Genomic DNA, 23,149 nt, shown 5'->3' on the forward strand with positions numbered 1-23,149 from the left:
TGAGTGCCGCGTGACATCCACCTCAGTCGACATGCCCAGGAGTGCCAGCCTGGGGTCCCTGGGAATGTCCACCTCCAATACCGCTGACAATTCAGTGAAGACCTCATTCCAATATTCCTGGACCACGGAACAACCCCAAATGATGTGGAAGAAATCACCCAGTGGATGTTGGCATCTTAGGCAGGAGGCATTAGTAGCCCTCCCCATCCGGAAGAGTCTTGCCCTGTCAAAGTAGGCCCGGTGTAGAACCTTGAATTGGATGAGGCGAAGCCTCGACTTTATGGCCACTTCTCTAGGGTGCATGAGGATGAGCTCCCAATCCAGGTTTTCTAGTGTGCCTACATCACCCTCCCATCTCTCCCTCAGAGCCTGTAAGTCTCCCAGCGTATTGTTTGTCAGTGTTTTATATGTCATGGACACCGCCCCCCTGTGTATCTGTTCCTGGAGCAGGCGCCCCTCGAGTGGCGCATATTGGGGAATGTCAGTAAGGGAGATGTTTTGTGCCCCCCACGCATGCCGTAATTGTAAGTATCTGAAGTATTGGGTGTTATGGAGGCCAAAATCCTGCTGTAGCGCCTGAAAGGTCTTTAGCTCCCCCCTTGCTATGACATCCCCGATCGTGGAGATGCCAATGTCATCCCACTTTTTGAATCCCCGTAGTTTGTGCAGCTCGGCCAGCCAGCTACACGACCACAGGGGGGTTTGACGGGTGGGTCTTTCCTGCCATCCCATTTTTACCGTGGCTCTACGCCATGCTGTCAGGGTAATTCTAGTCGCCGGGAGAAGCGTACGTCCTCCCTTCCCTCCGTAGAGGAAGTGGAGCACCGTCTTAGCGCCCCATTTGGATTTTTCCAGTGCATAAGTGGGATGGTCTGCAGGGGCATGTATCCACTCATTAATGGGGGCCAGGTGTTCAGCCCAGTAGTATGCCTCCAAATTAGGGAGCGAGATTCCCCCGCTGTACTGGTGGCGCTGCAGGGTCGTGAGTGCCACTCGGGGTTGTTTCCCCAGCCACAAGAAGGAGCGGAGGTCAGCGTGGATTTTCGGTATAGTTGGAGTTGGCAGAGGGTAATATTCGTTTTGGAGGGCATATAAGAACTTCGGCAAGAGGATCATTTTATATAGGGCGGCCCTGCCCAGGATGGTGAGTGGAAGCTGTCTCCACCTGTCCATCTCCGTCTTCGCTGCCACCAGAACCCTGTCTATGTTATCTGTATATGATCGACGTGCATCTCGGGTGATAAAGACCCCTAGATATCGGAAGCCTTCTGTGGTGTGTAGGAGGTGGTCGGGCAGGCACTCCCCCCTAGGGGCCCCTTGCGGGTCATACATGACCGATTTGTGCCAGTTAATTGTATGTCCAGCTACTGCCCCGAAGTCCCCCAATTCCTTAAATAGCGCAGGGATAGTCCTAGCCGGGTCCGTGATATACAGCAGAACGTCGTCCGCGTAAAGGGAGATCTTCTCCTGTTCCGCGGCCGACTCCCCCCAGTGAAACCCCACCACATCCCGGTTATGCCGAATGCGGATCGCCAGGATCTCAATCGTGAGGGTGAAAAGGAGCGGGGAGAGCGGGCACCCCTGCCGTGTCCCCCGCTCTATCGCAAACTCCCTGGAGAGCCTTCCATTGACCCGCACCCTCGCCCTGGGGTTCGAATATAGCAGCTTCACCCAGCCTAAAAACTTGGGCCCCATCCCAAAGCGTTCAAGGGTGCCCATCAGGAAGGGCCAATGCACCGCGTCGAACGCTTTCTCTGCGTCCAAGGAGAGGAACCAGTGGGGTTCATCCCTGTCACAAACTTCCTGGAGCCAATTGTGAGTACGCCGTAGGTTGAGTTTGGTGGCCCTGTCCGGGAGGAACCCAGATTGGTCTGGGTGCACTAGATCTGTAATGACCTGCCGCAAGCGTCGCGCCAAAATGGTGGCCAAAAGTTTGGTCTCAATATTAAGGAGAGAAATCGGACGATAGGAGGAGCACTCCTCCCTGGGTTTATTTTCCTTGTAAATCGGGACTATGGTGGCTAGGGTCAAATCTGGCGGGAGACGCCCGGCGTCAAACGCCTCGACAAACAATCCCCTCAGGTGGCGGGAGAGGAGGTCCCCCGTCCGTTTGAAAAACTCCGCCGGGAAACCGTTTGGGCCCGGCGCCTTCCCGGGCTTCAATAGCGCTAACGCCTCCGTGATTTCGTCGAGGGATAGGTCGGCTTCCAGGGCCTCGCTGTCTTCGGGGGTCAACTGTGGGACCTCTATATCACCCAGGAACGCCTGCACTACCTCCGCGTCCCCGAGGTCTCTAGCCCTATAAAAGTCTTCGAAGTAGGCCGCAAAGGCCTCCACTATGGAGTCATCCATGGATGCCCGCGCGCCCCCGGGGAGTCCGATCCCGTCCACCCACCTGGCCGCCCTCTCCCGCCTACTTAGCCAGGCCATAAGTTTCCCTGATTTGTCGCCCACATCATAGAGACGGTGGAGGGTGGCCAGGGCCTGCGTGCGTGCCTCATTCGTGGTTAATTCCTTGTAAATTTTTTGAGCATCTAACAGTTTCCTAAGGTCTACCTCCCTCTTTGACCTGTGGTATTCGGCCTCCAGAGTCAGTATGGTCGCCTCTTCAGTTGCTATAGCCTCATTACGTTTCCTCCTCGCCTCACCCACCCTGGATTGGTCCTTATTTCTATTTTGAGCTTTACCAGGTTCTTTGGCAGTAAAATTTTATGAGTTGGGGGCCGTGTTTTTTTTGGGATGGACTTAGTTGTTGTTAACTTTTTCGTAAAGACCTCCAATTTTTGTATTTGGTTGCCTGTAGTTGTCTCACTCTCCATTTTTAATCTCTGTACATTTGCCTGCAGCTCATCGATGTTGGCCGTTATCCAATTGAGTCGTTTCAGGTTAGTGGAAGAGGAGCTATCTCCCACTGACTTGGAGCTACGATGTTTGGTGAGTTTTAGATTACAGTAAATGTGCTGATATGAATGATCGCTTTTTGATGTGTATTCCATTGAAAATTGCTGGACGAATGGCAGTAATGGAAGTGAGACTGCTGCGTAGTCGAGTCTTGAGGTGGTCAAGGTTCCTAAATGGGTGTACTGCTGTGGATTATCACCTGGAGTTCTTCCGTTGAGGAACCGTAGCTCAAGAAATTCCAGTTGTTACCAATTGTTGACCGATTGGATCGAAGCGCTCTGTTTTAAGCTGACTTTGTGGTTTAACAGGCAGACCATCACTTTGCCCACCTTCTTTCCGCCTCCGCATCCTTCCAGGGAAGAGGAGAGGCTCCACCGTCTGGACCCAAAACGTGCGCTTGCTTTCGATCTGCAGCGTACACAACAGTTCCGGGTGGATGATCAGCTCTTTGTTGGCTACCTGGGCGCCAAAAAAGGTCGGGCTGTGTACAAACGGACCATCTCCCGGTCGGACGTTCTGTGCATCAAAGCATGTTACTCCTTGGCCAAGAAGGAGCCTCCTGTAGGGTTGCGTGACCATTCGACCAGGGAGACTGCAACCACTACTACCATGGGACGCGGCCTTCCCTTGCAGGACATTTGTCAGGCAGCTACGTGAGACTCGCTGCAGATGTTTACCAAGCACTACTGCCTTGACAGTCAGTTCCGGAGAAACGCCTTCTTTGGCCGTTCTGTGCTTCGTGACTTTTTGGTGTAAGCTTGTTTGCAGACCCACAACGGGGTTGGTATTGCTGGGGTATCTATTCTAAGGTAAGGAATCTATCACTAACGTGTCTCTTTCAGATGCACCAGTTACTGCTTGTGTAATGATATATCTGTAAGAGACATTAGTTAGTGATAGATTCCTTACCGCCCCACCAATCCTCTCTGTACTGCGAGCCGATTACTAGGGTTAAAGTCATCCCTTTGTAGGGCCCTAGTTGTATGCACCAATGGTCAGTATCTTGCATTGCTCTGCGTTTCGGCGCGGAAAGTCGTGTACAGAAGTGACGTCAGCGTGCATGGGTGGTGCCTAAGTAGTCTACGTGACATCATCCTAGCGCGTACGACGCCAGTGGCGGACGCGGAGCCGCACGACGCCACCTACCGACGCGCAGGGGTACTGCTAAGCAGAAAACTTTCCGGATCCAGTCTGACGCCTGGGAAATATTCTAAGGTAAGGAATCTATCACTAACTAATGTCTCTTACAGAAATATCGTAACACAAGTAGTAACTTGTGCGTCGCGCCTCACCTTTGTCTCTGGCGGCACGCAGAACTGCCTCACGATCGCAGCAGTTCAGGAGCTTGTCGACTATCTGGCGGGCTGGGGCGCCCAGGGGAGGCCTCGGTCCCAAGGATCAGAGTGTCCTATCCACAATGAAGACCGGTGAAAGCACCTCTCCGAAGAGGTCACGCATCAATTCCTCGACAAATTCCTCCATTTTCACGATATTGGAGTATTCAGGCACACCCATAATGCGGAGGTTGCTCCTGCGGGAGCGCTCCTCCAAGTCCTCGGTTTTTGCTTTTATTAGCTCGAGTACTCTGTCCATTTGGAGCAGCTTTTGCTTGTCTCGGGTCATGGTGTCGTCAACGTCCGATCCTCTTGACTCCAATTGCGTGATCTGCACGTCGTGTGAGTCCACCCTGGCTATGACGCTGTCTAGGCTGGCGGACAGTTAATCGAGCTTGGTTGAGATGCCGCTGATGCTAGCCTTGACGACCAACAATATTGCCTTCAAATCGTCGTCCGTTGCTGTGCGAAGTTCAGTCTGGGTGGCAAGCTCACCTGTCACAAGGGCCGAATCCTCCTGCCTGGTCTGCCTATGCCGTTCAAAGACAAGCTTGGATTGTTTGGCACCCGCATTGCCCATGTGTGAACAACCTCAGCAAGGTAGATTTGCCACGTGTCGCTTGGGAGCCCAGGAGGGTGGCCAGATAGTGCCAAGAGCGTGGGGGCTCAGGAGAGCCTGAGTCAGCAAGCAGAGAGTTGCCAGGAGATCAATTTGGGGCCTCAGCGAATGAGAAAGCGCAGGCCACAGGGGCGCCAGCCGCCGTACAGCGGGAAGGAGAGTGGGTCACCCTCCCAGTTGGTTAAGTCCCGTGAAGCCAAGAGGCATGGTGGCCTGCGCGCAGGGGCGATGCGAGGGAGATGAGGCACAAAGTTTGTAGTGGACTCTATAGTTGTTTATTTAACGGCCCCGCAGACCAGGTCCGTCTCGGGGGCCCAGGCGGCTATCCGTTGTACTGCGCCGGAGTTCTTCTCTCGCCCGCACCAGTGAGCCTCAAGGGATGGGGCCGCGAGGGTAGACTGCCAGCTGGGGACAACCCGCAGTCGGGCGGCAAGGGGGCGCACTGCCCCATCACAGGACCCAGGACACGCAGAGGGAGGCCCGATCTGCCGCAGCGAGATCGGAGCCCTCACTACCGTGCTGCGCAGCCCGGGACCCCACAGTACGGCACTCGCACCCCCGCCCTGCCACAGACCACCCTCCAGTATGGCGATGCACTCCCTTGGTGTCCGCTGTATGTAGTCGCCTCGCAAGGGGCAGTGCTGGCTGCTCAGGGCTCCGGTGGGCCTATGTTCGTTCGACAGGGGCACTCCGCCGACTCTCAGCGCCACCTCCGCAGCCACGCCATTGAGTAGGCCCCTCAGCCGCGCGCAGGCTCCAGCCATGTCAGGCGCTCGTTTTCTTAACCTCAGCGCAGTGACTCGTAGGAAAGGCGATCAGTTTGTGCCCCAGGGTACAGGGAGCCAGGATCACTGTGCGTGGGTCGTCATGTCCACGCCAGTCCGAAGGATTTTGCCGGATTATGAGCCTGGCCGGCAGAGCCCACTTAGAGTACAGCCATCTTGCAGCCGGCTAAGCCACGCCCCCCTCAGTGTGGGTTTAATGTGCTGAGAAGTTTGATACCAAACTTTTCAGTTTTCAGTGTAGCCATTATGGTGCTGTGAAGTTCGTAATGACAAACTCCCAGCACCATATACTCTTGATGGCAGCACTGCACTTACAACGTCTAAGAAAGGAGTTAGACACTGTATGGGTACAGGGCTCATGCACCTGTACCTTCACCACTGGTATAGTTCACCCAGCTAGAGGGGTGACTGATCTATGCCAGGGCAGTGGCTAGTAGGCATGGCACACAGGGATGTGTGCCATGTCGACTCTTAACTTTGTTCTGCACCAAGACAAGCAGCCTGCAAAGGCAGTGTGTTAATGTCAGGGTACAGGACCTCTAAGGGTGGTACAATAAGTGCTGCAGCCCTTAGAGGCCTTCTCTGGACACTGTGCACTGGGTACCTGTGGTACCATTTACCAGGGGCTGGCCTGTAGCCAGAGATGTCAATTGGGTTTAGGCTTCAATGTTGTTTTAGGAAAATAACATAGGCCCTGGGTACCTGGTTAGCAGGAGCCCAAGGCACACTCAGTCAAAGTACATCAGCAATTCAGCAAGGGGGGGGCAACCATCCAGCAAGAGGGCACTTTCTCACACCATTATAGACCTCTTATAGCATTTCTGCGGTAGAAATAATGAAAATTCTCATGCTGGCCCAAATCTTATCTGCTCTGGACCTGAACATCTTGATGGTGTTTTTGGACCTTCAGGACATGTATTTTAAAATTCCTGTCCTGCAGTCTCACAGACATTACCTATGGTTGAAGCCCAAGAGCATTTTTAGTTTGCTGTGCTGCATTTCGGACTCACCAGTGCCCCTTTGGGTTTCACAAAAGTGATGGCTGTAGATGATGCCTGTCTTCAGAGATCAGGGCTACCAGTTTCCCCTTAACTCCATGACTGACTGTTGAAGACGGACTCCCCACAGTTGGTCATAGATCCTGAACTTCCTGACATCCTTGAGGAACATAATCATCAAGCTGAAATCACAACTTATTCATTCTTTTGTTTTGGAGCTGTCCTGGATCATGGCCGTCTGCATATTGCAATGAGTCCAGGACATTTGAGCTATAAAACAGATATTTTAGTCTCAGTCGAGTCTAGATATTTGAGAGAGCAGCTTTGAGGCTATATGGCCTTTTAGCCTCCTGAATCCTCCGGGTCAGCTTTACCAGGTGGCCTATGTAGGCTCTGCAATAGAATCTGGAGTTCTTGTGTCTCAGCACCAAGGAAACATATCAGATACCATTCAAATTTCAAATACCTGATTATGTTGATGAACATGTTAATGCTGGGCTGAGGCATTCACCTGAGCGAGGTGGAGATCAGAGGACAGTGGTCTCCGATAGAAGCCTGACTCCATATCAGCTGCCTGGAGTTAGGAGCTATTCACTTGGCCTTGAAGGCCTTCCTACCATTTAACATAGGTAGTCTGGTGTTTGTTCTCACAGACAAACCACCGCAATGTGGCGATGCAGCAGGGAGGGTAGATTGCTGCCCTGTGACAGGAATCTGTGCTCCTCTGGAGTTGGTTGGAGCATCAGTGCTTCTTCATGATTGTCAACCTCATGGCAGGTTCCCTAATTGCCAAAGCAGACAGCCTCAGTAGATGGCGTTTGCCAGACCACGAATAATGACTACATCATGAGGTGGCGCAAGATATCTTCCAGCAGTATGGAGAACCCTGGCTAGATCTTTTTGCCACCGGTGCGAATGTAGAGTGTCAAAAGGTTTGCACATTGGAGTTTCTCGAGAACACTCGCCAGGAGATGAGATCTGGCTGGAACTAGCATCACACGCTTTTTCTGTCAATTGTTCATGGCCTCTCTGGCCCAGAAAGAAGCAAGAAAGAAACTGATACGTGCAGGAGTGGTACACACATATGTGTCTTCGCTTCGTCACTTCTAGAGTATTACAGAGTCAGTGCTGAGCTACATGCCGCCATATAAGGGGTTGCTATGCTAGAGAAAAGTTTTCAGGATTCAGTTTGGCACATGGAGAATATTCTGAGGTGAGGAATCTGCGGATAGCTAGACTACCCACCATTAAGAGCATTATTGAAGGTAAGTAACTTGTCCTTTTGTTCATACTTAGAGTTGATGTTCCAAATTGTACCAAATTGCATATAACCATGTTGATTGCTTTGTGGGTTTTCGTGCGCTTTTCTAATACCAGTCCATATTGGTGCTATACCATATAAATGTGAACATGTTTTTGTTTTTTGCAGGTGAGAACCCTTAAAATTTCCACTCCACTTACTGGTCGCAAGTACATCAAAGAGAGCAACCCCTATGTGACTCCTGTCTCCACAGCAACACACAGTGTGAGCCGCCTACACTCCATGCTCACTGGATTAAAAAATTCAGCAAGTGAAAAGTTGCTTCAGAATCTGAGGTTGGTGACGGTTGTTAACTTATGCATGCTTGCAGGTTGTACAAGCACAAGATACATAGTTCTTACAAAAATCACTCTATATACTACCTAATAATCATAGGATCTTACATTTTTTAGGATATTTACGGATACTGCAGTCAAGTTGAGCCTTAAACTCATGTTGTTGAGAGTCGCTGCCACTGAGTTTTCGCTGCAGAACTTGAGCACCCCTGCAAACTAAGGTGGCGGGATATATTTTTCCGTCATCCATTTACTCAACCACAATGTCTTCAAATTCAAGATTTGGAAGCCAAATTGGGGTCCTTTCCACCACAGAATCTCTCACAAGTACAGAGAATATCTCTACAACCACAGCAGCAAACTGAAGACCCTCTCACCCCAAAGGCACCCTTCTCACACTTTCCTTAGTGGTTCGAAACAATTGTAGATGGGAATAGTAGATGAAGGAGGTGACTGGAGCAGAATGAGGAGAACATGACACTCTCCTGACTTAAAATAGCCCTTTTTAAAAAAAGATGATACCTACCCAGCTTGTGGTGTGTTCTGCTGGCAGTGAATTTGGAGCTCATTGAAGGGACTGTCTAGATATGCAAACTTCATACTCCTGCATCTGAAGCATTCTGCAACACATTGTGGAGACTTCTGTATTCTCCCTCACCGCCCGCCATGTGGTCTAGGATTTGTTTCAGCTTGGTAATGTAATTTATTAGCAACAGACTACTAGTCATGTTGGATACCCTCTTTCTGATTGCCTCTTTATTTCTTATTGGACATTTGTGTTTGTTCTGTTTTTATGTCAGTTCTGTGCTGCCCATTTTTGAGTTCAACATCTTATCTAAATAGCCATTTCATTTTGTTCGATGCATATGGGCTGCAGGTCACACACTATTGCATAGATCACCATCTGGTGGTGGGCCCGGATGATTACACTTTGTTTTTGTCTTGGAATAGTCTTTGTCTGTTGGATGACTCCTCCTGTAGATCGTCGTGCACATGGGCATCAACTCCATCTTCAGATTGTTTTTTTCCGCCATCGGGCGCGGATGTGTTTATCGTTCGGTCCCGTTACCGATCTCCTTTCGACTTCCAGACTTTCATCATACCATCGGTATCGTCTTCGACAGTAATTACGGTTATCCAGTATTTGGGTGTCTTTCATAGATTCACATGCCTGAATCATTCCCCGTCGTCGAGATGGGAGCCTCCGGTATATAAAAAAGTAATGTCCTATAGACATACATAGAGAAGAATAGGCCTAAGGATCCCACCTTAGTGGCCTTCCACGTCCTTTTGTAAAAAGGACCAAACTAGAGTAGGCCCAAGGGTCCCACCTTAGTGGCCTATCTATGTCCTTTTGTAAAAAGGACCAAAGTAAAGAAGCCAACCAATCAGCTACCACCTCCTTCTAGAACCTTCCAGTCAGGAGCCTAGGTCTCTCAGATTTTCTACTGCACGTTGTGCTAGGGAGTCTCCACCTGAGTTCTCCTCAGGATTTTCTTCTTTTCTTCAAAAAACGAATTTACCAAACTTTTTTTTTTTTAAAAAACATGTTTTTATTGTAGCGAAGTCTCAGAAAAAGCGGGGCACAAAGCACAGCGACATTAGCACTATTAACTTACAAGCAACATGAATATGCAGTTCCAAGGACACTACACAGCCATGTATGGCCCACATCCCGGAGGCTGGGCGGCGCAGGATCGGGGCATGTCTAACAAGGGAGAAATCTGCATCCGCGCCCCAAGGATAAGCGACGTATCAATGCCTGGTTTTTTTTTTAGCACAGCAGAACAATATAGCACATAACAGTCAAACAACAACAATTTACCCCCAAAATGGCATCTCCAGTACTGATCCAATAGAGTAGGATATTTGTGTGAGGGCCAGCGAAGGCCTAGCCAATGTCAAGACTACATAGACTCATGAGAATCTCGGCTATATACATTCAATTCAATTCAATTTATCTTTATTTCGGCATGAATACCATAAAAGAACAATACATTACAACAATAAAACATTCTTTTAAAGTGCATAGCATACTATAAAATTCATTCAATTTTCATGTTGATTCTAAAATCAAGGGTTAGGATGTCTAAACATTCATAATAATTATTCAAACTCAATAGGGACAGTTATGGGCGACAGAAATAAAATTTCATCAGAAATACGGGCGACAGGAATAGAATTTCATCAGTTGTCCCTCAGTTGTTACAAAAAGCAATTTTGGCATATCGACAACACTTTTGGTATATCAACATTTTACAGTTTATAACCCAATTTTCTTCTTTGAAAAAAGATACTGTGCAAGAATCGAAATTTGCCTAGCTTACGTAACGGTAAGTTTCAATTCTATTAAGGACACGGAGGCGAGGATTATGCTATATCTTCCTTCGCTTTATTAACATAAAGAAACCACAGCAGCTCAGGAAAAGATATAAAAGAACAAAAAATGCTTTAAACATAAAGCATTGACGTAATGTTCAACAAAAAATCAACAACTCCCAAGAGTCTCCTTGCTTATAATAATAGTCCATAGTCCTTTGTCTCTGTCCATCATCACTATATAACCGGACTTCCCATCATCTTCCTCCTCTTTCTTCGCGCAGATCACGCTTAAGCCTCATTGGTCCTGTTTAGCACCGTCGTTGCCTGCCAAAAAAGGAACAGCATCAGCGAGGTGGTCCAGGAAAATGCGACAACAAGGCGAGGAGCATTCAGTGAAACAACACAGTACTGACAACGTAAAGGAAAAACGCTTTACTTACTGCCATACGGGTGGGTAGAGACACCACTGTAGTCCGGGTGGGATAATCCTCGCCTCCGTGTCCTTAATAGAATTGAAACTTACCGTTACGTAAGCTAGGCAAATTTCGATTCTATGTCAGGACCGGAGGCTTCAGATTATGCTAGTTTAAAGCTTACTTACCACCAACTGAGCCAAATCCACCACCGGCTTAAAATAAAACCTCTTGAAGGTGGAATCCGAGGACAAGTCCGCCGCTCGCATAAGGTCCTCCAGACGAGCACCCACCGAGAATGCCTTAGAGGCCATGGCCCCCCTGGCGGAGTGTGCTCCAAAGAGAGAAGTATTGATGCCCGCTTCTTGCATGACCCATCGCACCCACCGAGCAATAGTAGGGGAGGAGACAGCTTTGTGTGGCTTCCGCAGGGCAACCAACAACTGACGCTCGCCCGGAGGGCGCAAATCCAAGGTCAGGTCCTCATAAGCTTTGAGGCATTGCACGACACACAACTTAGGAGTGTCAGTAAAGGCTGGATAAGAAATGGAACGCGACGACGTCTTAGTACGCCGGCCCACGGTAAAAGTAACCCCATCCGGGGAAAAAATGCGTGCAGAAACATCCAGCGCGCGCACGTCCGAGACGCGCCTACAAGAAACCAGACATAACAACATGGCTAACTTCGCCGACAGCTCCTTAAGAGACAGATAAGAATTGGCCGGCCACGACAGGAACAAATTCAGAACCAAATTGACGTCCCAAAGGACGGAGTACCTGGGTTCAGGCGGCAGCGCGAGACGAACAGCTCGCAGAAGCCGACACACAAAAGGATGTTCCCCTACCGGATGGCCATCGATGTTATCATGGCCCGCAGAAATCGCCGACCGAATGGCATTAATCGTCCTATACGCTAGACCCTTGTCGGCCAAATGCGCCAGGAAATTCAGCACGGGAACGAGGCCTGCGACCATGGGATCCAAATCCCTTCGTAAACACCAACGCATCCACTTAAGCCAAGCGGATCTGTAACGCTTCGTCGTACTATCGGCCCATGCTTTGGAGAGCAAGTGCTCAGCCGACCCCGAAAGGCCCGGGAGCGCCCAGCGTCTCCTGAGAGCCTCCACGCCACGAGGCGGAGAGTGTTCTGCATGACGAGAGGGTGAGGTTCCCGATCCGGGCTCGTCAGGAGCAGAGGAAACAGGGGGAGTAGGATTGGAAAATCCCAGGAAAGTTCCAGAAGAACCGGAAACCATACTTGAGACCTCCACAGCGGTGTAACCAACACCAGTTCCGCACCCTGGCGGCGTATTTGAGCCGCCGTTCGCATGATCATGGAGAACGGGGGAAACGCAAACGGCTGTTCCCGACTCCAATCCTGCAAGAACGCGTCCGTGGCCTCCGCTAGAGGGTCCGGCCTCCAGCTGTAAAACCGCGGCAGCTGGTGGTCGAGACGGGACGCAAAGAGGTCCACCGAGAAGGGGCCCCAGAGGGAGCGCAGCCACCGGAAGACCTCCGGATCCAGTTTCCACTGGCTGGCGTCCCTGAGGTGCCGAGAGTGCCAATCCGCTACCTGATTGCATTGGCCTGGCAGATATTCCGCCGTCACCGCAATGTGACGGGACAGGCAATAATCCCAGAAGTCCTTCGCTAAGTCCGCCAAGGCGCGGGACCGAGGACCTCCTAGGTGGTTCACATACCGGACCGCCGAAATATTGTCCATCCGTAGCAGGACACAAGCCTTGATTGAATCTTTGGTCCAACAGCGAACTGCGAAGGAGCCCGCAAGGAGCTCCAAACAATTGATATGCAATTGTTGTTCTTCTGACGACCAGGCGCCGCCGGTGGAAAAATCCCCGCACCGGGCGCCCCAGCCCGACCTGCTGGCGTCGGACTCTATGATCAGGTCCGGAGCCGACCCGAAGATCGCTCGCCCATTCCATGCCTCCATGTGAGACAGCCACCATGACATTTCCTCCTTCACTTCGTCCGTGAGGGGGACCCACTGATCGTAACTCATCCCACGGCGCAGATGTTGCGCCTTCAGGCGTTGAAGAGCCCTGTAGTGCAGTGGGCCTGGGAAAATCGCCTGGATGGAGGACGAGAGAAGACCCACCACCTTGGCGATATGACGCAGCGACGTACGATCCTTCGCGATCGTCTGTCGGAGCAGGTGTCGTATCTTTGCGACCTTCCGACCCGGCAGGCTCAAGACCGCCTGTACCGAGTCCACCACGAAACCTAAAAAGGTGATCTGTTGAGTGGTAACCAAAACCGACTTGGAGCCGTTGATGACGAACCCCAGTCTCTGAAGCAGGCCGACCGCTTGGCGCAGCTGTCCTGCCAGCACCTCTGGGCACTGCCCCATGAGGAGGATGTCGTCTAAGTATACCAGCATACGGACCCCCTGACTTCTGAGAAACTCCACTACCGGGTGGAGGACCTTCGTGAAGCACCACGGGGCCGAAGAAAGACCGAACGGCAGGGCGGTGAATTCGAACACCTTGCCGTCCCACAGGAATTGTAGGAAACGACGATGAGGGGGGTGGATGGGAACGACCAAGTAGGCATCCTTGAGATCCAGTCGCACCATCCAATCCCGAGGGAGGAGCACGTCCCGAAGGAGGTGGATCCCCTCCATCTTGAAGTGACGGTAGACCAACCACCCATTGAACTCCTTGAGATTGATCACAGGCCTCTTGCCCCCATCTGTCTTGTCCACCAAGAAGACGTTGCTGAGGAACCCACGTGGGTGGCGCGTTGATAGACGGATGGCTCCCTTGCGCAGCAAGTCTGAGACCTCTTCGTCTATCAAGCGCGCGTCGGAATCTGCAAAAACCATAGGGCACGGGGGCCTCACCTGAGTTGGCTGGTCGTAAAACTCTATATGGAAACCTCTCACAGTTTGCAAAACCCAAGCATCGGCAGTGAGCAATTCCCACTCCCCGTAAAAGCTTGCCAGCCGCCCCCCAATCGGCACTTGATCTAAGCAAAGTACACTTACCGGGGGCATTTCCTTGTCCGGAGTTCTTCTTGAACCCTCTGCCACCATAGCGTTGTCCCCTGGTGGGGTAGAAGTTGGTGTAGTTGGCCGAGGTCTGGTACTGACCTCTTCCGGAGCCTTGTCCACGGTTGTTGGTCTGCTGACCACGGACGATCGCGCGGCCCCTGCCGCGACCGGCCCCTCCAGAAAAACGCTGGTGGAACACCCTCTTGATGCTGGACTGGGCCTTGTCCAGCGACGTGAACGTATTCACGAACTTTCCCAGCTCGCGGATGAAAGGCTCACCGAAGAGGCCACCCTGGGCCACGGCACCTGCCTCCGACGAGGCCAGGTCCCCCAGCTTCGGATCCAGCTTTATAAGGAGCGAACGCCGCCTCTCCGTGGATAGGGCACAGTTGGCGTTGCCCAAAAATACGATCACCCTCTGGGCCCAGTTGGAGAGCACCTCCGGTGAAATGGCGGTGCCATTCGCCCGGGCCTCCTCCGCCATATCGAGGATCTTCGTGGCGGGCCCGACCGCATCCAACAGCTTGTCCTGGCAGGCCCGCCAGGACCGGTCGATCCCCTTCCTGGGGTCCTTCATGAATTTCGCCAGGAAGGTGGCCATCTTGGGGTCCAATTCTGGTGTCATGGCCACTTTCCTTTCCAGTGTCGGCCGAGGGCATTCCCCGCGCAAGCAACCCCTCGCCTCCTTCTCCAGGGGCTTGCGCAGTCTGCCCGCGACAAACTTCGCCACCGTCTCCCCCGGGGCCCAGGCCGCGGAACGGGGGTGGACGATCTCGTCCGGGTCCAGCATGCCCGACTCGTCTCGGGGCATCTCCTTCGCTGAAGGTGCCGGAAGCCAAGAACGGGTCGACTCCCCGTCGTCATCCGTGTCCGGAGAGTCGTAGATCGGGGAGGCGGGCGCAGTAGACACGTCGCCCGAAGTGCCAGGGTCCACCAAGGGTGCAGGGGGCACCGCCGTCGCCTTGGCCAGGAAGGCGTCCCGAAGTCGCTCGAAAGCGCCCTTGTCCACGCCTTGGGCCTCCGATGAAGGCCCCTCACCACGGGGTCTCTTCGGAGCGGGTGGTAACCCGCCGGACGTCCCCGGGAGTTCGGGGGACGGAGGCACCTGCGACGCTGCCAGCTTCGCACACTCCTCCACAATGCGGGCAGAAAGGCGGTCCTCCATGGGCCCTACCACCTCCGTCACGCAACGATAGATGGAGCTGTCCACCGCCTGATAAAACTCATCATCCTGCAGATAGGGGCAGGCCTCCTCGTCGTACTCCCCTTCCATCTCGGAACCAAGGGGCAAATGCGGGGCACCCAAGAGGGCGGCAATCGAGAAAGTTCTCGAATGTGGGCAGGCCCAGCGGCTGCGATCACGTTTTGGGCCAGCTGACGTGGCAGGTGGGCTGCACCAACCCCCAAGCGCGCAGACCCTCCACGCCGGGACCGGGTCTACGTACCCCTCAAGCGCGCTAGGCCACACACAGGTAAAGAGGTGCACAGGTCTCGCCCGCAGGCGATTCACGCGGTCAGAACCGCTATACAGACCCCAGAGGGCGTCAAAATCGGCAAAGTACAGACCCGGATCACCAGGTGTCAGAGGGGTACGCGAGGGCCGGCCCCTGCGCAAGCAGACCCCACGGCGTGGCTCCTCACACTGCGGAGGCGCGCCGGAGGGTCGGCGAAGCGACAGGCCGCCCCCGTGCGGTCTGTGTACACACCGCACACAAGCGGGAATAAAGTCGCGTAGGAACGATAGAACGTTCCCGCAACCGGGGACTCTGAAAGGGAATAAACCATGCAAGGAGTCCCCAAAGACCGCACACAAGATAATAAATCACAATAAAAGAAGACAAAATAGAAAAGCACTTATCTGGCTGCGGAGCAGCGAAGAAAGAGGAGGAAGATGATGGGAAGTCCGGTTATATAGTGATGATGGACAGAGACAAAGGACTATGGACTATTATTATAAGCAAGGAGACTCTTGGGAGTTGCTGATTTTTTGTTGAACATTACGTCAATGCTTTATGTTTAAAGCATTTTTTGTTCTTTTATATCTTTTCCTGAGCTGCTGTGGTTTCTTTATGTTAATAAAGCGAAGGAAGATATAGCATAATCTGAAGCCTCCGGTCCTGACATAGAATCTGCTAACACTAAATACGATAGGTTGGCTAGTATTAGACAAGAAAATCCTTAGGGCCTGAGAACATGATCTTACACCTAATGTTAAACATATGGGTTTGATCCATCTTCTTCTAGCCTGGGCATATGTTGGGCAGAAGAAGAGGATGTGTGACTCGTTTTCTTGTTGATTACATCCACACATGGTACATAATTCACCCTCTACATGATTCACCGAATTTACACCACCAGACCAACGAGCCAGTGTAGAACCGATTTGAAGGTTACCATATCTGAATTTCAGAAATAAGGTCTTTGCTAACGATGGTTCTATTTCATCCAGAAATGACTCGAAGAATGGATCATCTTTAAAGTTAAGGAATCTTGTTACAAGTGACCCATTAGATGAAGCGTTTTTGATCATACCCGTAATATACGACCAAAAGCACTTTTTTACCATGGTTTTTGAATGTGGTGGAAGTAGATCTGGTTGTTCCCAGTAGTGCGACAGACCTATTAAGGTAAGCCAGAATTTAACATGTTTAAACCAGGGTATCACATTGAAGCTGTCAAGCTCCATGATTTCTGTTAACCCATTTTTATATGCTTGCAACTCGGGTACACGCCACAGCCTGATCCATAACAATAAGGGACGTAGAATAATATGGTGGTACGTTCTACGAAAGTTTAGATCAAGCTGGAGTGGAACCAGAGGAGTACTTCTAGGAACTCTAACCAGACTTCTCAGGAAGTTGTTGTCCAAGACCCTAAAAGCATCTTTGGATCCTGGGCCCCAAATTTCCGAACCGTATAATACAGCAGGTTGAACCTTGAATTTAAAAAGTTCAACTGCTGGAGACACGGCCTTGCTAGTGCTTTGGCCTTGCTCTCTGAGAATGGGTTTTGTGTTCTGGCTAAACAGCATCTTACATTTTTCCAATTGGGCTTTCCATGTAAAATTGGAGTCTAATGTTACCCCCAGATATCCAAAATGCGGGACTGATTCCAGTTTTGATCCATTTAAAGTTAGACAGCCCTTGTCACTTTTAGTTGGATTTAGGACCATACACTTTGTCTTTTTCCCCTTTATCTCCAGTCCTTTCTTGTTACAATAGTCATAAAAGGAATTTAAGAGAGACTGGAGACCTTTTTTTGTCTGGGAAATTAGAATGGTGTCGTCCGCAAACAATTGGGAAGTAACTTTTTCACCATTCAACTTGGGAGAGTCGTTGTTACAACCTTCCAAGTATGACGGAATGTCATTCACGAATAGCGAAAATAGTGTAGGGGCCAGTACACACCCCTGGCGCACACCTCGTTCGATTGGTATTTTGGGGCTTAACTCGCCTTTTGGGCCCCACCGTACTCTGGCAAAGTTCCCTCTATGTAGCTCTTTTATTTGCGCTATCAGGGTGGGTGGCATCCCTACTGAGCTTAGTGTTTCCCACAATAGGTTGCGTGGAACTAAATCGAACGCCGCCCTTAGGTCGACGAATGCAACATGTAGTTGTCCCTTTTTAATCTTAATGTATTTCTAGTAAAGGCAACAAAAGCGGAAAATGTGATCAATTGTACTAACTTTGGATCTGAATCCCGCTTGGTATCTGGACAAAATTGCCTTTTCGTCCAGCCAGTCATTGACACGGAATAGGATGTGTCTTGTATAGATTTTTTGTAATATATCCCTTAGGCTTATCGGACGATAATTTGAGGGGTCCATCCTGTCACCTTTCTTATAAATTAAAACAATTTCAGCCCCCTTCCAACTTTCTGGGAAGTCTAGATTCCGGGATAACTCGTTACACAGATGATTGATATATGGAACCCAAATTTTTAATTCGTGTTTGTACAAGTCTCCCGGAATCTTGTCTAGCCCAGGGGCTTTACCAGATTTAATCTGGGTTATCGCCAATTCTGTCTCACCTAGAGTAAAATCCAGGGTATCCCCCGGAATGACATGGCTTGGAGTTCTGTCAGTGATGGGTTCCTCATATTCCTTGTAGAGGTCAGAAAAATGATTTACCCATGTCCGTTCGTCTAAATAGACGTCCTTGACCACTCTACCTTGGTGATTCCCATTTGCTATCAGCCTCCAAAAGGCTATGTTATCTCGTGTTTTTGCTGCTTGTAACAGATCAGCCCATTTTGCTTCTTCCCATGCAACTTTACATGCCTTTTGGACCATTTTATAATTGTTCCTGGCTAACATAATATTCGTTTGGATCTTCGATTTAATTGCTGTTAAGAGTGCCCTCTTGGACTCCCTGCAGTCCTTGTTGTACCAGGGTTTGCTGTGAGGCAAATTGTGTGTCTTCTGCTGCCTTTTCTTCGGCATCTTGGTGACTAAGGGCTTTAAAGCATCAAAAAGTTTACGGTGTAGTTCCATAAAGTGACTGCCATTCCCTTCCTTTGGGGTGTCATTTGAGTATGCTCCAAAGATGCTAGCAAAGAGCTTATAGATTTCTGTTATGATTTCACCATTGCCCAATATTAGTGGCCATTTGAGAGAACGTCTGTTGTTGCTGATGTGTATCTCATTTTGGTCACCGTTATTTACATCTCCAGTCAGTGGGGACACTGTATCTCCAAATAGGGAGTCCTCAATCTGAAGGGCTAGAGGGAAATGGTCGCTCTCTAATCTTTCTATTACCTCCATGTCAAGAAGGAATTCCCATGATGACACTGAGGCGATAATAAAATCTATATTGCTTTTGTAGTTCCCTCTGTAGAACGTAGGCTTCTTCATGGTATCTGATGGTAGCCGTCCATTGCACGCTCTAGTGCAGTATTCTGCACATAGTCTCGTCAATTGGAGGGCCAGGGGCGAACATTTAGCTGGTTTTGTAATATCTAAAACAGGGATCCCATTAGCCTCGTCTTCTTCTGAGAAGATGTCACTAAGCCCCACAATAGGCTCATAGTTGCAATTAAAATCACCTGATATAATGACATAATTCGCTCTAGTATCTAGGTTACCCAATAAAAGGTCAAGTTGTGTTAATATGGAAGATTCCCTAGTGATGGGAGTTGGTCTGTTGTAAACGTTGACTAGATACAGTTTTTTCCCTTTGCAAACATTGATTTTCAAGATCAGAATATCAGGGGAGTTGGTATCCATCACTTCTATGTTCACTTTTAGGTCTACCTTTACCCAGATCAACAACCCTCCCGAGGGTCTTCCACTCCTAGAGGGAATCGCACTGACACCATAAGATTTGTATCCTAGCCTGTGTGCAATTTCAACTGACCAGGTCTCTTGCAACATACAAAAGTCAAAAGTGTCAATGAAGCTTGCCCATTCCGGGTCCCTTAGATTTTTTGATAACCCGGCTATATTCGAGGAAACCAGTTTTAAGGGTTGCCGTGCTTCCAAATTTTTTTGCGTCAAAACATTTCCCCCCTCTACAGGCACTGAAATATGGCATTCTGGGCTAGTTACATCAGGCTCTAAAGACATCAACTCATTTTGGGGTGCAACACTTCCCATCGGTATTGAACAATCCCCTGTTATTGGAACTAACACGGGCAATAAGCTTGCATTCCCCTCAATTTTGGTTTCATTAATATTAACACCAGCTCTTTGTAAACAGAATTCGCTCCCTCCCCCCAACAAATTGGCATTCCACAACCCCCTTAGACGTTTGGCATCAATCACAGTCATCTAGACCGCTGAAGATGTCGAATCTATTGGTGGTTTCTAAAGGGGTGAAGGGCTTAAGGTGGTCCATTCTTCTATTGTTAGGGTTGATTTGCCTATATGGGACACAATTCCAACCAAAAACGTCAGGTACAGATGCGTGATTTGGGGGAAAGAAAGGCTCCATAGGATTAGGTCTAGTAAGTGGTGGTATCATTTGGTATATGTTACCAGCCCTCTGCATAACTGGTGGATAAGAGCAGGGCATAGTTTGAGATCTTATATGAGAGGCTGGTTGTTGCTGAGAGGGAAAAACCACAGACCTTGGATAAAAAAAGGTCAATGGTCTGGGTATTATGCAGTTACTTGTAGTGCCCGGGGGCCAATTTAATACAAATTGGACTGCATTGGGATCCCTGAAGTTTACAACCACCACGTCCCCCTCGATGTTTTTTGGTCTGCTTCCCAGCCATTGAAGGCGTCGGACATGGACAATTTCACCGTTTATATGGGGTGCTATTGGTCTGTATAGACTTAACCAATGCATGATCTTATTTTTTAATTGTGCAAAGCCCTCCCTCTTGCTAGTAGGTAACACCGGAACCCCTGTTGGGACTACCACAAAGGGCACTGCCTCTGGCGGTAATTCTGGGTTTGGGACCGGTTTGGGCCTTCCCCATCTTGGTTTTTGTCCCCTTGCTTCAATTGCTTGGCCTTCATTTGGGGTGCTAACTACGTCATTAGATGGTTTAGTTTTGACAGTAGCTGACTTGGAAGCCAATTTGTTTTGTGAGTTTGTTGGGGGTGGAATTGGTTGAGCAGTAGTTGTAGTATTCCCTTTAGGCACCGAAGTAGAAGGGATCGCCAACAGGGTGGAATTGGCTGTTGGGGCTAGAGCGGCTGGGCTAGGCTTAGTCACGCTAGGTGCTTTATGCGTTACTAAATTCAATGATTGGAGATTCGCCTCGCCCTTATTTCCCAATGCACGCTCAAGTGAGCTTAATCTTGACTCTACTTCAATCAGCCTCTCCAAGATCGATGCAGAGTAGGTGTTAATTAAGTTTTCTATAGAATCTAAAGTGGCAGAATCGCGAACTGTGGGGAGCGCTTTAGACAGCACAGAAACTTCCATAATATCCTCCATGACTATAGGTAAAACAGGGGGTGGCGGAGATGTAATAATAATAGGCCCTTCAGTAGCAGCAGGAGTAGTAACAATGCTGGCTGCAGGAGCCTTTGCCTTTTTTCCGATATCAGAATGACTTAATTTTGATTGCGATGGAACCCCCCCTTTTCGTCGTTTTTTACATGGCGGTGGTCCATGTACCCTTGGGACTAGTGTAGATTTCTTTACTCTACTACGCACTATTTTTGATGGTATAGGAGTAATAGGTCTTAAAACATTAGGGGTAATTGTATGTGTAGTAACATCAGGACCAGTAATGTCCAGATGGGGGGAGTTAATTATACAAGGGGTAGTGGCATCTGATACCACAGGTTGACTATCAGTTGTGTGGACAACGACATCAACTAACTGAGAGTTTGCACTAGTGATCACAGGAGGTATGGATGATGGCGACAAGCGGCGGTTTTTTAGACTTTCCACAGAGCGGCGGCGCTCAGCACGACGCTCTGCCAGAACAATATCTAATGGCATGTCTGGAGAAGCTTTGGTAAAATAGTCATCAAGAGTTTTATTCAACAGTGCACCCTGTTTTTCGGCCATAGTAAGTAAAAGTATAGTTCCACAACGATGGTTTGCAAGGGCACGCAAAATCTCGGGTATGATAGCAATGAATCACAAAATAAATACCAGGGTTTTATGTCCAGTCCAGTCGTCTCGGTTCTCGGAGGGTCTCAGAGGGTCCGCCCTTAGTCCGGGCTTTGTCCCGGGTGATGTCCCGCACACGCGTCCCGCTGACGCGTAATGACTTCAGGTCTTAAGCTGACTGTGGATAGAGGGGGCGGAGTCACGGGAAGAGGCGGCAGGTGTGCTCGCTGGAACACGCACAGCCTGCTGGCCCTCGCAGTCCCGTCCTCCTAAACAGCAGCTCCCCCTCGCTTACTCCAATGCCCCGCGGGGCTCCTGGCTCACTGAATGCAATGCCCTACGGGGCTTCTGGCAGCAACAAAGGCAACACGGGATCCAAGGACTCCTCGACAAGCGGCCCCCGCGAAGCGGGGGCCGCGAGGAGTTATCAGCAGTCAGGCAGGGGGCGGAGACACGGGAAGAGGCGGCAGGTGTGCTCGCTGGAACACGCACAGCCTGCTGGCCCTCGCAGTCCCGTCCTCCTAAACAGCAGCTCCCCCTCGCTTACTCCAATGCCCAGCGGGGCTCCTGGCTCACTGAATGCAATGCCCTACGGGGCTTCTGGCAGCAACAAAGGCAACACGGGATCCAAGGACTCCTCGACGAGCGGCTCCCGCGAAGCGGGGGCCGCGAGGAGTTATCAGCAGTCAGGCAGGGAGCGGAGACACGGGAAGAGGCGGCAGGTGTGCTCGCTGGAACATGCACAGCCTGCTGGCCCTCGCAGTCCCGTCCTCCTAAACAGCAGCTCCCCCTCGCTTACTCCAATGCCCAGCGGGGCTCCTGGCTCACTGAATGCAATGCCCTACGGGGCTTCTGGCAGCAACAAAGGCAACACGGGATCCAAGGACTCCTCGACGAGCGGCTCCCGCGAAGCGGGGGCCGCGAGGAGTTATCAGCAGTCAGGCAGGGGGCGGAGACACGGGAAGAGGCGGCAGGTGTGCTCGCTGGAACACGCACAGCCTGCTGGCCCTCGCAGTCCCGTCCTCCTAAACAGCAGCTCCCCCTCGCTTACTCCAATGCCCCGCGGGGCTCCTGGCTCACTGAATGCAATGCCCTACGGGGCTTCTGGCAGCAACAAAGGCAACACGGGATCCAAGGACTCCTCGACGAGCGGCTCCCGCGAAGTGGGGGCCGCGAGGAGTTATCAGCAGTCAGGCAGGGGGCGGAGACACGGGAAGAGGCGGCAGGTGTGCTCGCTGGAACACGCACAGCCTGCTGGCCCTCGCAGTCCCGTCCTCCTAAACAGCAGATCCCCCTCGCTTACTCCAATGCCCAGCGGGGCTCCTGGCTCACTGAATGCAATCCCCTACGGGGCTTCTGGCAGCAACAAAGGCAACACGGGATCCAAGGACTCCTCGACGAGCGGCTCCCGCGAAGCGGGGGCCGCGAGGAGTTATCAGCAGTCAGGCAGGGGGCGGAGACACGGGCAACACGGGATCCAAGGACTCCTCGACGAGCGGCATACATTCATACTTAGGGTACTGTAACGTGGCAACAGAGGACACCTACACGGTCCCACGGCCCTCCCCTTCACCACTCTCCCCTCCAGATTCAGACCCCGAAGCATCAGAAGAAAACAACTCAGCGCTAGTGGCATCCGAGTCATCCTCCGCCAGGC

General features: G+C 50.8%; 1 protein-coding gene across 1 annotated transcript in view; it reads left to right on the forward strand.

The window, feature by feature from the left end:
* The window catches only part of RBL2 (RB transcriptional corepressor like 2), a 1,013,578-nt gene that overhangs the window by 409,945 nt on the left and 580,484 nt on the right, over nt 1-23,149 (forward strand). Inside the window, exon 9 of the mRNA XM_086945179.1 lies at nt 8,067-8,233. Coding sequence (XP_086801305.1) covers nt 8,067-8,233 — 167 coding nt within the window. The remainder of the gene's footprint in view (nt 1-8,066; nt 8,234-23,149) is intronic.

Source organism: Lissotriton vulgaris, chromosome 12 (genome assembly GCF_964263255.1).
Source record: "Lissotriton vulgaris chromosome 12, aLisVul1.2, whole genome shotgun sequence".
Taxonomy (NCBI): Eukaryota; Metazoa; Chordata; class Amphibia; order Caudata; family Salamandridae; genus Lissotriton; species Lissotriton vulgaris.